Source organism: Stegodyphus dumicola, chromosome 8 (genome assembly GCF_044657685.1).
Source record: "Stegodyphus dumicola isolate Sdum_Otavi_A_Nest chromosome 8, ASM4465768v1".
In the NCBI taxonomy this organism is placed as follows: domain Eukaryota; kingdom Metazoa; phylum Arthropoda; class Arachnida; order Araneae; family Eresidae; genus Stegodyphus; species Stegodyphus dumicola.
This window is the reverse complement of record NC_140775.1, coordinates 159,022,133-159,036,629: the sequence shown is the minus strand read 5'-3', so window position 1 is coordinate 159,036,629 and position 14,497 is coordinate 159,022,133. Positions and strand designations below refer to the sequence as shown.

Below are 14,497 nucleotides of genomic sequence, written 5' to 3'. Positions count from 1 at the left end.
TTGATTGACCTTATCGCCAGTCAGAAAATATGTATTCGACAACTTTAATAGAAAGAGGGGTAACAAAAAATTAAGTTAAAGAAAATTAACACACTAAAAGTGCAGCAAACAAAACTTTAAAATAATAATTAAAGTTAAAAGTTAGACAATCTTAAGGGTCCAAAACAAAAGTACAAAAACCAAGTAAACTTAAGTCCCTAAACTCAAATCAAACTAAAGAACTTCAACTCAAAACTTTTAAAGCAACTAAATTTTAAAGTTTACAAAAGTTACAGTTTAAACTTACAACAACTTTAACAACTAAAGCAAAAAATTTAGAACTTCAATTACAGATCAAAACTGAAATAGTAAGCAAAACTTAAGCTTGAAAATAATAGCAATTAATACATAATAAATCGTGTGAGCTTTATTGTCCAAAATCATGTAATTGTTTGTTTGATGCACCTGTGAAAGAAACTATGGAACTACGAGATGTTCCAAATTTCTTTACACGCTAAAGGATATACTTCAAAAAGCAAATAACGAGAATACGTATTTACGAGAATTATTAACTCATTGGACTTTTTCATTATCAAACAACATCAGATAAAAATATTTCTGCAGAAACGTATAGATACTCCGATGCCTATTAGTCATATTAAACGCGTTATTCTTATCTCATGTAATAGTACTGTTGTTTTTATTGTAAATGCTGTCAACGAGAATTTTTTTAAAATTTGTCATTCTATCACTTTTCATTTACTCAGATAACTAAGTTAGAGGCTGTTCGCACACTTTTTAGACATTCTTGCTTTGCTGTAAAAAAATCTTCTGCTCGGAATTTTTTTTAACTGCAACTGTATTTTTGAAAGTATAATGTCAACAACAAAGTTAAAAAACCTCAACATTTTTCAAGTGGAAAAATTGTTCCATATACGTATCAAAGGAAAACACGGAATGTTTCGAATGTTGCAAAAGTAAGATCTTTAATACTGAAAAAAAAAAAAAAAATCCGTCATGCCAAAGGAGGGTCACAAAATCATTAAAATGCTCAGTGTCAACTGTAAACAAAGTGATTAATGCTTTTTTGAATCATAAAAAGGTGAAAACCATACTGTGCATCGTGTTCTCCCCCATATATCGCCGGACGCAGAACACGCTGCAGAATTCTGTGTGAGAAAGATTTATCCAGACAAAAATGGAAAATGTTTTCACAGTAGACTAATCTTGGATGTAAGCAAATAACTGCAATAAAAAAAGATCCATTTATTATCATCAAAGGGAGGAAAGGTGTTAAAACATGGTTCAAGGAATCTAAAGACAGTTTTTCGAAGGGATTTTATCATTGTTGCTGGGTTTTCCTATAACAGTAAAGTAGAAATAAAGAAGGGGGGATGTTAAGACCAACTACACATATTTTTTATCAGAAACATATTTTATATCCAATTTTTAAATACGAAATATCTTCTCTTTACACACAGTGTGATCAAACAGCAGAACTGCATCAAGACAAAGCAAGTAGTATCTGTTAATTTCTACTGTTAATTTCCTAGAAAAAATGAAACAAGAAACGAGTATCAAGGCCATTCGATTCTTTCATATCCGTTCTAAATCTCCTGATGTATCATTCCTGTTTGCGCTTTGAGACTTGGCGAATTGTCCAAACGTCGACCTACAATCCTCCATGTATTGCGGAAAGTTGTTCAAGAGAAAAGGGATAAAATATCTCTCTCAATATTAAAAATGGCTTTATTGTCTTGGAAATTAAGAAGTGGAAAGATAGTGAAGAATAGGGGTTATCAAATGGGACATTTACAGCATAAAACGTTAGGTAAACTATTTCTTTAATTACAATGAAAATTGTCTAAAAATGTGCTAACAGCCTCTGTATACGCATTTCTTATGTTCAAACAAATACTACTTCACTCTTAAGTAAGCTGATAATGAAAAAGTATTTTTCCTTTGCGAAAGTATCAAGTTGACTTGTACATCTTTCTAAAGAAAACTGATTGCCGCGTTTTATCCTACGGTGGAAAAAGAACGAAAACATTATTTTAAGTAAATAGAATTATTAAGAATATTCAGTGTGTGAAACTTTTGTTGGTAAAGTATCTTCAGTCGCTATTCAGTTCAATTATAAATCTACATTTTAAATGTTCATAAACAGTCTCAGTATTGTTTTTGACTCCGTGGTGCTTTACCTGAAGTAGACGTATTATATCTTTGGGCATCCCCTCACAAGGAAAGTCAAGATGATTAAATTAGTGGAATTAAGGCAAAGCAATCGAGGGCTACCTTCCTGAGGGGATAAATGCCTTCGTGAATGATGTTTATAAAAAAACTTGGATTTTACACACATCACTCATAAGAAGAAACACGAAAATTCCCAAGGAGTCAACCGTTAGCCAGGATTTGAGTCCAAGTCGTACTGCCAGGGTTCAGCGCCTTTACCGCTCGATCACTGGTGGGCACTCTTGCTGCAACTGATATGAAGGCAGATACAAACTTCAGAGAATAACAATCAATTGTATGCCATTTTATTTGTGATTGGTAAACACTTTTCGCAAGAAATCAGAAAAGGAGATGTCACTACCAAAATATTCCAGTAAGTTGTTCGCAGTGCATTGGTGGTTACTGGTTAAACTCACTGTTCAAATACGCTGTGGAAAAATTCCTCGTTTGTATTGTCTTGCTCATTTCGCACTTGTGAATGACTGCTCCGTCTTGCTGCTATATAAAATTCTGCTCCGTCTTGCTGCTAAATGAAATTCGGCTACAGATAATAAATTTTAATGGGTAGAAAATTAAAAAAATGCATTTTCCATCATGACTAAGTTCATTCTTTCTGTACAGTTGAAAAATCTCAATAGAAAATTGAAAACATTTTTAATTACATAAACGTTGTTCATTGCCATAGCAGTATCAATAAACCATTTTTTCCTATTGCAAATACTTTTTTATAATTGTATTCTTTAACACATACTGCTTTTTATATTGAAACTATTTCTATATCTTCCTTTTAGGAAACCTGTTGGAGTTGCACTTTCGGGAATGATAACGGACGGCGATGCACAAGTTGCTCTGGCACAGGTCGTAGAGTGTACGTAGCACACATAACTTAATTATTTCTACGGAAACGATTGTTTTTTAATGCATCAAGAAGCCTTTCAGATGTGATTGTTTACATTCATATAAGTATTTGGGAAATGGATTCGTTACAGCAATCACAAAGATGTACACTGCGGGGGGGACCGTCTACTGGTCCAATTGACGAAATTCAAATATCGCTTTTCATGCCTCGAAAGCGCGACTTCGGATATATATTAGATTTATATATAGCATCATTCTAACATAGTTATTTTGACTCCAAATAGGACTTTTTCTGAAATAGCATACCAATTGTTTTCCATATTTCGATTATATGACTCAAATGATGTCTAAATATTAAATTTTGTAAAATACGGTAAGAAATTTATGGAGAAATTTAAAAAGTTATCTTGGTGAATGTTTTTCAGTTTGCGCCAAGGTGTGTTGGTGTATTTAATTATGGCAAAGCACACGAGGGCTATCTGCCTGAGGGGAGGGATGCCTTTCGTGGAGGACTTTCTAAGGGAAACTGGCTCGTATACACGTTACACATGGGGAAAACCACGAAAACGCCCATGCAGCCAGCACGTTCGCGGGATTCGAACCTCGGACTGAACTACCAGTGTTCAGCGACTTTACCGCTCGGCCGCTGGTGGGCCAGTTTGCGCCAAGAATAATTCACTTGGTGAACTTCTTAATTTATAGCAACCTATTTTACTTTCCTTTTTCTTCATTGTAGACGAGCAGGAAAAAAGTCATCCTTCATACTTTCAAATAATCTTAACAAAGTGCTTAAACCACATTTGGAGTTATTATAGGTAAAAAAAAGATGCCAAATTTTAAAACGCTCCAATATGTAAATTCATGTATATCTTAGAAAATTTTGAATAAAAAACTAATTTTTTGCAGGTGTGCCTAGAAATACATCTACATTAAGACGATGTTAAGCATTTTATAGGTCATAACACAAAACCTTTTTCGAAAAATTTATAAAAAATATTTAAAAATACAAATTTTAAAAAACCAATCATAAAAAATGAGTGAATTATGTTTGTATTAAAGCATAAATTTCGATTTCTGGAAGAGGGAGTCAGATAAGCTTAATATAAAAAGAGATATTAATAAATATATATCAAATTCAATTAGCATTGAGGAGCTAAAATTTTGAGAGCTAAATTTTTAAAAACTACTCGTTCGATTTTTACAAAACATGGTAGTTTGGCATAATTTCAGTCGTAGAATCGAAATATGGAAAATAATTGGCATGTCATTCCAGAAGAAGTCCGATTTTCTGCCAAAATACGTATATTAGAACAACGTTATATATATATCTAATATATATCCTAAGTCGTGCTTTTGAGACATGGAAAATGCAATTTGAATTTCGTCAATCGAACTAGTAGAACGGGAGATACAGAACTGTCCTTTTTCCTCCCCCCCCGCAGTATACCGTTTATTTCGATTTTCCCTGCATATAACGTGAACTCATATATACGCCCATTATGCATATACTTGCACTTACATATACACGCTATTATAGGTAATTTCTTCTTTTGAGCTGCTAATTGTATTCTGCTTGTTTTCTTTTATTTCTGTAAATTTTTTTATTAAAATGCATGAAAATGTCTTTAAAGTTCGCTGTAAAATGTATGAGAGCATAATTTCTTCATCCTGCGAAAATATTTCATTATTCCTTTGAGGCATTCTTAACTTTCGTTATAATGAAAGTTTAATTCTTGCTGTTCTTCTTTTTCGAGGAAGTATTTGAATGTTTCATAGCTAATTTATTGACTCTACTTTTAGATGCTGGTCTTGTAATGGCACCGGGCAGGTGAGATGCCGCACTTGTAAGGGTCATGGGAAACTCAAGCATTATCAACTACTTGTCGTTACATGGTGAGTGAAGCTACAATGTGGTAATGAAATGCTTACAAATGAACAGAAATTAATGACATAATAAATAAAACAAGCTAAGTTATAATTTCAGCTCTATAATAGTTTATGAAAACTGTCTGAACTGTTGTATGAGTATTTACAGCTTTACTTACAATTTTCATTTATTAATTTTGATTGCATTACTTTTTATTTTAGCCCTAAGGGGACGTTAGTCTCTAATGGGATATTAGTTTAGAAATGGCATTTTGCGTTGAGTCACTATAAACGCCGTATCACTTTTCAAATTATTACCAACAGATATTATCACCCTGTATTATATTTTAAAAAATTAAATAACGAAGAATCAGCGTGAATGTGTTAATGTATGCATGTTTTTTTCATTGTGGAAAAACAGCGGTACCTAGAGCCATAATATTGTGATTAACATAGTTTTCCATCCGAACATGGGTACCTGGAAGCCCGAATTTTGAATTTCGAATTTGTTTATCATCTATTTCATATTTTGTAAAACTTTAATGAATTTTTGATCAACAAACTGAACGATTTCAAAGCGAGCAGTGACAACACTGTACGTAAAGAAACATTTTCATCTCCAGCGCGAGAGACTATCTATCGGAAAATCTAAACATATACTGTTTTTAAATATTTTGCGATTTTGCTCTTGATCAAACTTTATGTGGCGTAAGCGTCAAGAACGTGATATTTCATAAATAAAGTAAATACAGAAAAAGGGAATATTAAAAAGACAGAAAAATTTGTAAAGCCCTCTGAGTAAGAAAACTGAACATTGATATGATAAACGGAGAAAAGATGGAGAAAATCAGAAAATTTTTGCCAACGGTTAACGCTTCATTGGGAATTCTTAACGTATATTGTTATAGGGCTTTTTAAATTTTTGTAATTTTGCTGTTGAATTTATATGGCGTAAGCGGGAATAAAATGACGCTTAATAATAAAGCTAAAAAGACAAAAAAATGGGTTACCAGGAGTGAGAGTAATAGCAGACTTGCAGACTATGAGCTCAGCGAGAACGTCAAAAACAGTAACAGACTCTTTTGGGAGACAGTTGAAATCTAGAACCTTTCAGATTTTTTTTTTCATTAACCTGAAACGCAAAGTAATGATATGAATCTCTTTTATAGGAAGAACCATATGGACGACTTCATTTCGCATACGGGAAACTTGCCGAAAGAACTTATTCGGGATGTAGCAGGAAGAGAAATTTTCAGGGAAGAATATGTTACGGTATGTGTATTTAAAACATGCAGAGATTTTATCTATTAACAAATTCAGCTAACAGCCTTGTCATGCATTAAAGTTGACTAAACAGTCGAATAACAAGAGTCTCACTTTCCCTTACTAAACCTAACTAGGATTTAAAACTACAAGGGGATCCAAAAGCCCCGCACTCCAAGTTTTGAAAACTTGAGGAAATTTCGAAAGGGACATTAATGGCAAATTATTTCAAGTAATATATCACTTAAAATTTCAGTTGAAATTTACGCTGTTTGCTTTAAAAACCCTTTATTTGCTGCAAGATAGAAAAACTTTCCCTAAGCAACGAATTTCCTTTTCTGAGCATTACTTTGCAATACCTTTTTTATGCAAAATTTGTTGAAGCGTTTAAAGAGACAGCTTCAACATTCTATTTCCAAATATGTTGCTGTGACTTATCTCCCTTTTCTAAGAATAACATTAAAACGAGACCATGAAATTCCTCGTGGCAAGGAGTGCAAGTTTGCTCCTATCATTGGCAGGAGCTTTGAGCACCATACAGGTGACAGTACGACTTTGTTCAGTTCCGCCCCCATTTTTAATGGAGAGAACTCCTGGGAGGACGGGTCCGAGGGCCTCCTACTCCTATTTCCCTACCAGGAACCTCTCTAGAGGAATTTCAGCTAGCCGCATATTTAGAGTCCTCCACCCCTTGCCAAACAGACATTACATTTACAAATATCCGTGCATTCTCCGGGATTCGAATCCGGGCCTTTCGCTACGGCAGTCAGAGTCCCACTATCCCGGTTGGGCGGGATATTAATTATTCAAATATTCATGAACCTAACAGGATAATGATTTTTTGTTTTGTAATCTGATTCGAGAAAATTGAAGTGAATGGGTCATTTGTCTCCTCCGTGCTCGGAAAAAATGCGTGAAGTTGGTAATAAAATATTACGGAGGATGGCATCCTAATCAGATTTAAGAATTGCGAGTTAATGCTGAATCATGAAAATTTGTTTTGTCTGGTAAAAGTTCCTCTTCATCCTGCACCAAACAGACTGCTTTAAAATTCGTTTCACCTTGCAAAAGTTAAATATCCATATATCGTGATGTTTGTGTTAGGTGTGGTGAGCTCATCATTGTTTGTGTTAGGTGAGGTCTGTGTCCTGATAATTGAGAAGGGATTATATACACAAAAAAGAACTTGTTGAAACGCAGTCACTTTATTTATAATCTTTCTTATGTTAATATGAACTTCCTTTTATTCACCATAAGGACAAAAATATGTGATCGGTGACATGAGGTGGCTTGCCTCTTAAGATAAAGATTTCCAGTCGCAGGAGATTACCAACGAAAGGATAATCGACACTGCGTTAGAAGATATCAACGAATTATAGGTTCTACAGATCCCGCAAGAGCAATCAACATTGGTTCTGATGTTCAGCGGTCATGAGCACGATCAACGCTGGGTAGAAAGCAAAGCTAGGAAAAAACACACTGGCGAAAATAAGATAGGGAGACACTTCATAAATAAAGAAGAAGAATTAAAGAAATATTTTAGAAAACAAATCATAACTTGCAGAGAAAATTTCTTCTTTTCAGTAATTTAATCTACATTGTAAATATACATTTGTTTAAAATTCTTTTGACTTTAAAGTAAATGATGATGATGATTTTATTTGAGCACATATTTTTTTCTATTCTGAACTAGGTAAACCCAATCAATCACGCGCCAGATTCTGCTGTAAATGCTGCTTCCAGCCGGCTTGTAGCTAAACACCAGACGGCATTTCCTACAGAATTAATCCGCAAACAGGTAAAATGAAAGATTCTGTAATTTTGCCATGTACGACTACAGCCATCTTAGAAGAAGGGCTTTTTTTTATCGTCCCACCATTGACATCCTTAAAGTGGTTTTAGAATTGCATGTCTCAATATTTTTGGAAAGACATCAAATAACTAAAAATTAGAAATTGAACAGACGTGAGTTTCCATGTGATTTTCATAATCAGGTATGCAGACGATTAATATTTTCATATAGAAACAGGAAATTAAAGAATGCAACCTTAAAACTCTAATCACTAATTCAAATTAAATTTAGTAAAACGAGGGTCTTTATACACCGATTCATTCAGTTATCTTATTAAAATCAAAGCTCAAAAACTGCAATACCCTTAAACATTTCCTAAATGTGAGAAATATATCTGCTTTGTTGGTTATTTTAAAAAAGGAAGAAAGATACAGAATGAAACACTTTGAAATATTTACACTGATAACATTTACCATGTAAGTAAGAAAATTGCTGTAATAAATGAGAAAAGGACATTTAATTTAAAAGGGTTAATAGATATCGTTGGTACATATATCCTTTTATAGGAAATTGTTTCACGTGTGTTATCGTACAACGGAAATGATTCTAAAATATAATATTGTAAGGATAGATATAAGCTTCTGAGTGTAACGAAAGTTGTAATTTCCTCCGCCGAGTTTCAAATCTTTCAAAGATAAAAATTAGTAATACAATTATGTAATAAAATGGAAATATATGAGTTTTTACATGTAAATAGCTTTTAGAGAATTACTGTTTTTTATTACCTTAGGGCAGGAAAAGATCTGTTCATATTGTTGATGAGACGGACTCCTACACTTGATCCACACTAAGGCGGATTTCCTACACTTGAGTTTGTTCACATTGATGGAAAAATTTACATACCTGTATTGATTTATAAGCAGTATACAAGAAAAAGAAATATAGAAAAGAAAAAAGAATAAGACATAACTTTTGAAATAAGCTTCAAAAATTGGTTTCTGGTAAATTTCTGCGACGAAATCTTGGCTAAAGAAACCTGTTCCCACATTATTCTCTTTCCCAGTATATTTACAAGTCTATCTTCATTACTTTAGATTTTATTCATTCTACGTTTTATCTTATAGTGATTCTGTAGAAAAGAAAAAAAATGATGGCTTTTGGTTTATGCAAATCTTCATAATTTTTGTTTTATTTTTCAGAGGCATGTTTTGCGGGCCGTACCTCTAACGACAGTTAAGTATATATGGAGAACCAAAAACGGAGAATTCTTTATCTACGGTTTCCAAAAGAAGGTTTACTTTGAAGACTATCCCCAACCTTGTTGCTGCTGCACATGTTTATAATTTTTATAGAATAATCAAAACCAAGTCTTACCCACCTGTATACTTTCATTGGAAGATAAACGTGGGAAAGCTTGCCAATTCAATTTGGCAGCAGAAGTTCACAATTTCATACTTGCGGCGGTTCTAATATAAAAAGTTAGAATATTTTTATAAAACGAATAACTCATGATTACCAGTATTGGAATTAATCAATCGAAAACACATTTTGAAGAATTCGAGCATAATAGACTATCATGAGCACCACACACTATTCTGAGTAAATATATGCAACTATGTCTTAATGATTTCTGTGTCTTGAACGACTACAGACGAGGTTTTACGAATGAAAATTCAACTCAGAGATTTAAGTTATATTACAGGGTGCATTAGAAAGCCTTAATCTATTAAATTATCATTAGATTAAAATTTTGCTGCTGCGTAATACGTACTTGCAATGTATTGCGGATTCAAAATTAAGCACCAGCAGGTTGGACGAAGAATTATCAACTTATTTCACACTGAAAGAAAAGCAAAATCAATACTTTTGCTTGGTTTTCGTTTAAAATATAATGAAAAATGATATCAAAAAGTAAAGTTACATAGAAAGGTCTTTAAATATGACACCGAATCTTTTGCTGTCACTGTACGTGGCAATGTAATTAAATGAATATTTTTTGGTACTGTACGAAAGTTATCGGCAATTGTAAATAACAAATCAATAAAATATGCGTGCATTTGTAAGCAGGATTTATTATTTTTCATTTAATACTTGAGACGTTCATATATCAAGAGGAATTTAACAGTTACAAAATTTATTGAATACAATGAGACGACTTTATTCTGTTTTTCTATGAAGTCACTTGCAATTACAATACTTTTGTTTCAGCCCCAAAAAGGTTTCTTAAGGCTAGACGGATAAGAATCTTCATAGTCATATTCACCCAATATTGCACAGAATAAATAACTTGCTCGTGAGATTTACGCATCAATTTAAACACTCACCCAGACTTCTTCAAAAGATTTGCACCAATCGTACATTTTAGACCATGGAGGTCTAAATGCCATCCAAACCCCGGCCATCCAACTGCCTAACCCTCGCTGATGCCAATGCAGTTGCCAGTCAGAGACTAATTGGTCAAGTTAAAGGAAACTCCATCCCGGAATTGAACTGTGACAGAGCCATATCGATTATCATAATCAGACTTAGGAAAAATCACTAAAAAGGGATGAGGATTTCTGCAGACGGACAGCGTAGTTACATCAACATTTGTCCTCATTGCCCAGATGACATCCCACTGTCTCGCCATCACATCTTCAGCTGCCCAGCAATCCAGGCCAGACTGTTTAACATCGACATTGAAGACCCAGTGGACCTGCTTTGTACTGATAGAGCTGCCGGCGTTGCAAGAGCTGTCTTTGACAGCGTCGAAGCTATATAATTGCACTTTGTCATAGACACGACATCATCAGACCATGGAGGTAGGAAGTAAGAGGAGAGGGCGTAACTGGTTTTCCCCATACACTGCTTTGAAGCATTGGCGATCCATTCATGGAGACCAAAACATTCAGCTACTTATCATTAAGATCAATGGGTTTTGACACGATCGGATGTAAACATTTTGTAATCACGTCATAAATATGCATATAAGTGTATGTACTTTCTTTTACTACAATATTTCAGAGTCTAAAGTATGTGAAAAGAATACATTTTTAAACAAAATTTCATTCTGAACGGAATTAAATACTATAGTTTTTCACAGAACAATTTGCTCAGAACAGTTTAATTTCAATGAAATAATTTCTCAAGTTTTCGTTAATTATATTAGAAAAAACTTTTAAGGTAATTCTATTTTATTCGGTTAAGGGTTACAAAAATTAAGAGTTTAAGTTAAATTAAGAGAACGAAGTTAATTTATATTATTAATATAAAAATTACGCATTATTTCTTTTGTTTTTACAGAGCTTCTTCCTAAAATACGTCTCAAATATGACATGATTTTTTAGCTTCTGAGGCATCTTTTAAATCGAAAATTTGAGTCAGTTTATAATTTATGCTCTATTCGGTGCTGATTTCCATGTACTTAACTTTCTCTGAATATTCCTGAAAAGAAATAAAAAAAGGATTTTTAAAAAATATTATTTAAAACTGGTAACTGAGGTAACTGAGTTATTATAAAATGCAACGGAATAATTCTTTTAATACTTATCAAATTTTTTAACCCTTCATTTCAACAATACATATTCTAAAGCTATTCTTTATTACTTCCTTAAGTACGCATCTCATAGAATTTGCTTTACAATACCTTCTAACAGATTGCTTTCCAGTACGAACAATTCTTCCTTAAATAGTTTTATAAACGTATTTGTCAACAGAATTTCAGTTTATGTTAACTGTTAAATGTTAAGGTTATTATATATTTAGATAATATTTATAATAATTATTTATTTTTATATTTTTATATTTTATATTTTACTTTGATCAATTGATTAGTATTTTACTGTGTTTTAAAATCTACTTTATTCGTTTAGCATATAGCTTACTATTTTTATTTTACGCCGTTCAATTGATTTATTTTTTTTTACTGTGTTAAAAATTACTCAATTTGTTTAGCATATAGCTTACTTTTTAATAATTTTACTTGTAAATATTTAAATATTGTATTTTTTTCCTCTTTCACACATTTCGTAGCAACCAAATATGCTTATGTTGAAGTTTTCACGGAACCACAGTTTTTGGTAACTTTTTAGCGTGCGTACTAAAATTTATTTTCTAATTTATAATAATTATATATAATTAATAACTAGATTTCTTCATAGTGACTTTCACAGGAGTTTATGAATGAATAAATCCTTCATTTTCAAATACTTTATAAATAATGTAATAAATATTTATGTATTTTGTTACAGGTACATGCTTTTTGCAAGCATATCCATAAATACCCATACATATTTCCTATTTTTCATTTTCGGCATGTGCAAATCTTTAATTTCTGTGCTTTCACTACAATTTCCGAGTAAAGTAATTTACAATAATTTAGCATATACCAGACATTTGTACATAAAAATATGTATAACTATACTTTGAATGAAAATTAAATGCATTATTTTTAATACCCACTCAAAGGTTAGTTTTTATTCGAAGTTCCTCCACGATGGCATTACTCCCTTTAGTCAGATAGCCCTTGCATGCCTTACTCTATTTAATAAAAAAAGTAACCCGACCTATGTGCCTAATTACAAATTTTTTAACGTGCATTATTTTATATTTACATTTAGTCATCAAGTTTCAAACTTTTGACTTAAAACATGTTTCAGGATACATTCGTTATCAAATTCAAATCTTCTAGTAAATATATTTTGGCAGAGCATTCAATACCTCTTTTAGCGATTTTACAAAGTTTAATAATTCTCTGATAATATAATAAATAATAACTATCCATTTACCATTTAAGCATCAAACTCATTGTTATCAGATTGCAATTCATAACACAATGAATGTTCTTTTTATGCGAAAGTGCCCGTTTTTCGATGTGTATGGAACTGTCGTGTGTCGAAATACTATTAGAGCTGTCAAGAGACCGTCTAGATGTAAACAAAAGACACTCCACCAAAGCCTGGGAGCAGTGCTTTACTCGTACTGAGGGTTTGGCCCCTCCTTTCATTCTTACCTCCATGTTTTAGACTGAGGGAGAAGTGCACTAGAAGCATGGAGGTAGGAAGTGAGTTTACTTTTACCTCTATGCACTAGGAGAAAGGGGCACCCAGACCTGGCTAGTTCGAGGCTGCCTTATGGCTAGTTCGAGGCTGCCTTAACACAAGGCGATCCAAGAGACTGCTAACCTATTGATGGAGCCGACTAAACCCAGCCGTCAGGAACACTCAGCAACTCAATTCCACGTCCCCTTCCTGGAGGGAAATAAAAACGTCTGCGATCAACAGGGGCCGCAAACCCGGGTAGTAAAGTGAAGTCACTTAAACATTGTCAAAGACCGGGCCACCAATCCGGCTTGCTACCACTACGTCATGGTATACACGCGTGGGTTTCAGGCGCTTCCACGGTGGGGAAGGACCTAAGGAAGGACATGCATATGCAGTTTTGAGGCTCCTGGCGCACTGAGGAGGACAATTATCTCCAAGCTGACTTTTAAGACTCTAATAAAATTTTAGATGGAATAGCATCTGCTTTCAATTTAATAATGATTCCTTGCGCAGCACTTGTAAACTTCCTGTTCCTACATCTTATTTACAAATAATAAGGGTGATAGAAAGAGAAACTAAAACTACCATTGAATAAGTTCATACACGTATGTGCTTGCCAAATGAGTTATTATTAGATTGAACTTCTTAAAATAAACATAGCATAAAAACTCTCATTTGTACAGTGTGTTCGTTTTAAAGCAGGTACGAGACAAAGTCATTATTTGAAACTTCTAATTCTATTATTTGAATTTATTGTTGAGTTCGGTCCATTGTTATAGTTGTTTTCGATATTCTGTACCCTTCTCCTATAACAACGGTAAAGGGCTGTTCAGACTGGGATTTAAGTGAGCTAACGGAGTCAGTTCTATCTGTCGACTAGCTCCGCTATGCGTGCAGTTCATATTTTCAACTCACTGTACTATGGGAAGAAACTGGCTTTAGAAATGGGTCGGCTAAGTCTGTTGTCTTCGTTAGCTTAGATAAATCTCAGTCCGAACGGTCCTTAACATTGGACAGAACTGAACGATAAAATAAAATAATAGAAATAAAAGACTCAAATAATGATTTTGTATCGTAGTTGTTTTAAAATGAAATCAACGTGCTTGAGCATTCTTCGCAAAAATCTGTTTTTCTGAAATGCTCACCATGGTCACGCGTAAGCACTTAGTGATACCTGATAAATAAGCTGTAGCAGTTTCTGATTAATTTTGGTTAAAGAAGAAAAGAATTATGTTTCCATTCATAAATATGTTTGGCCTTTCTTATTCTAAAAATAATATAAGTGTGGGGATTAAATTACTAAATTATTTCTTCCTCTTTTTTTAACTAACTATGTATTTCTGGCCCAATAACTAACTCACACTTGTCTCTGTGAATTTGAAGTTTCCTTCTTAACTCGGATATGCTCAAATACAAAATTTTATATGATTTTAGTATGCTTATGTTACGGACCATACTAAGTGCTCATTCTGGGTATTACATTATT

General features: G+C 33.3%; 1 protein-coding gene across 2 annotated transcripts in view; it reads left to right on the top strand.

Moving 5' to 3' along the window:
• LOC118194679 (protein SSUH2 homolog) overlaps positions 1-10,053 on the top strand; it is a 41,873-nt gene extending 31,820 nt beyond the window's left edge. For both annotated transcript variants that reach the window (XM_035365851.2, XM_085822638.1), the window contains exons 8-12: positions 3,003-3,079; positions 4,870-4,962; positions 6,105-6,207; positions 7,892-7,996; positions 9,190-10,053. In XM_035365851.2, coding sequence (XP_035221742.1) covers positions 3,003-3,079; positions 4,870-4,962; positions 6,105-6,207; positions 7,892-7,996; positions 9,190-9,333 — 522 coding nt within the window. In that variant the 3' untranslated portion in view covers positions 9,334-10,053. The remainder of the gene's footprint in view (positions 1-3,002; positions 3,080-4,869; positions 4,963-6,104; positions 6,208-7,891; positions 7,997-9,189) is intronic.
• Positions 10,054-14,497: the final 4,444 nt, after the last annotated feature.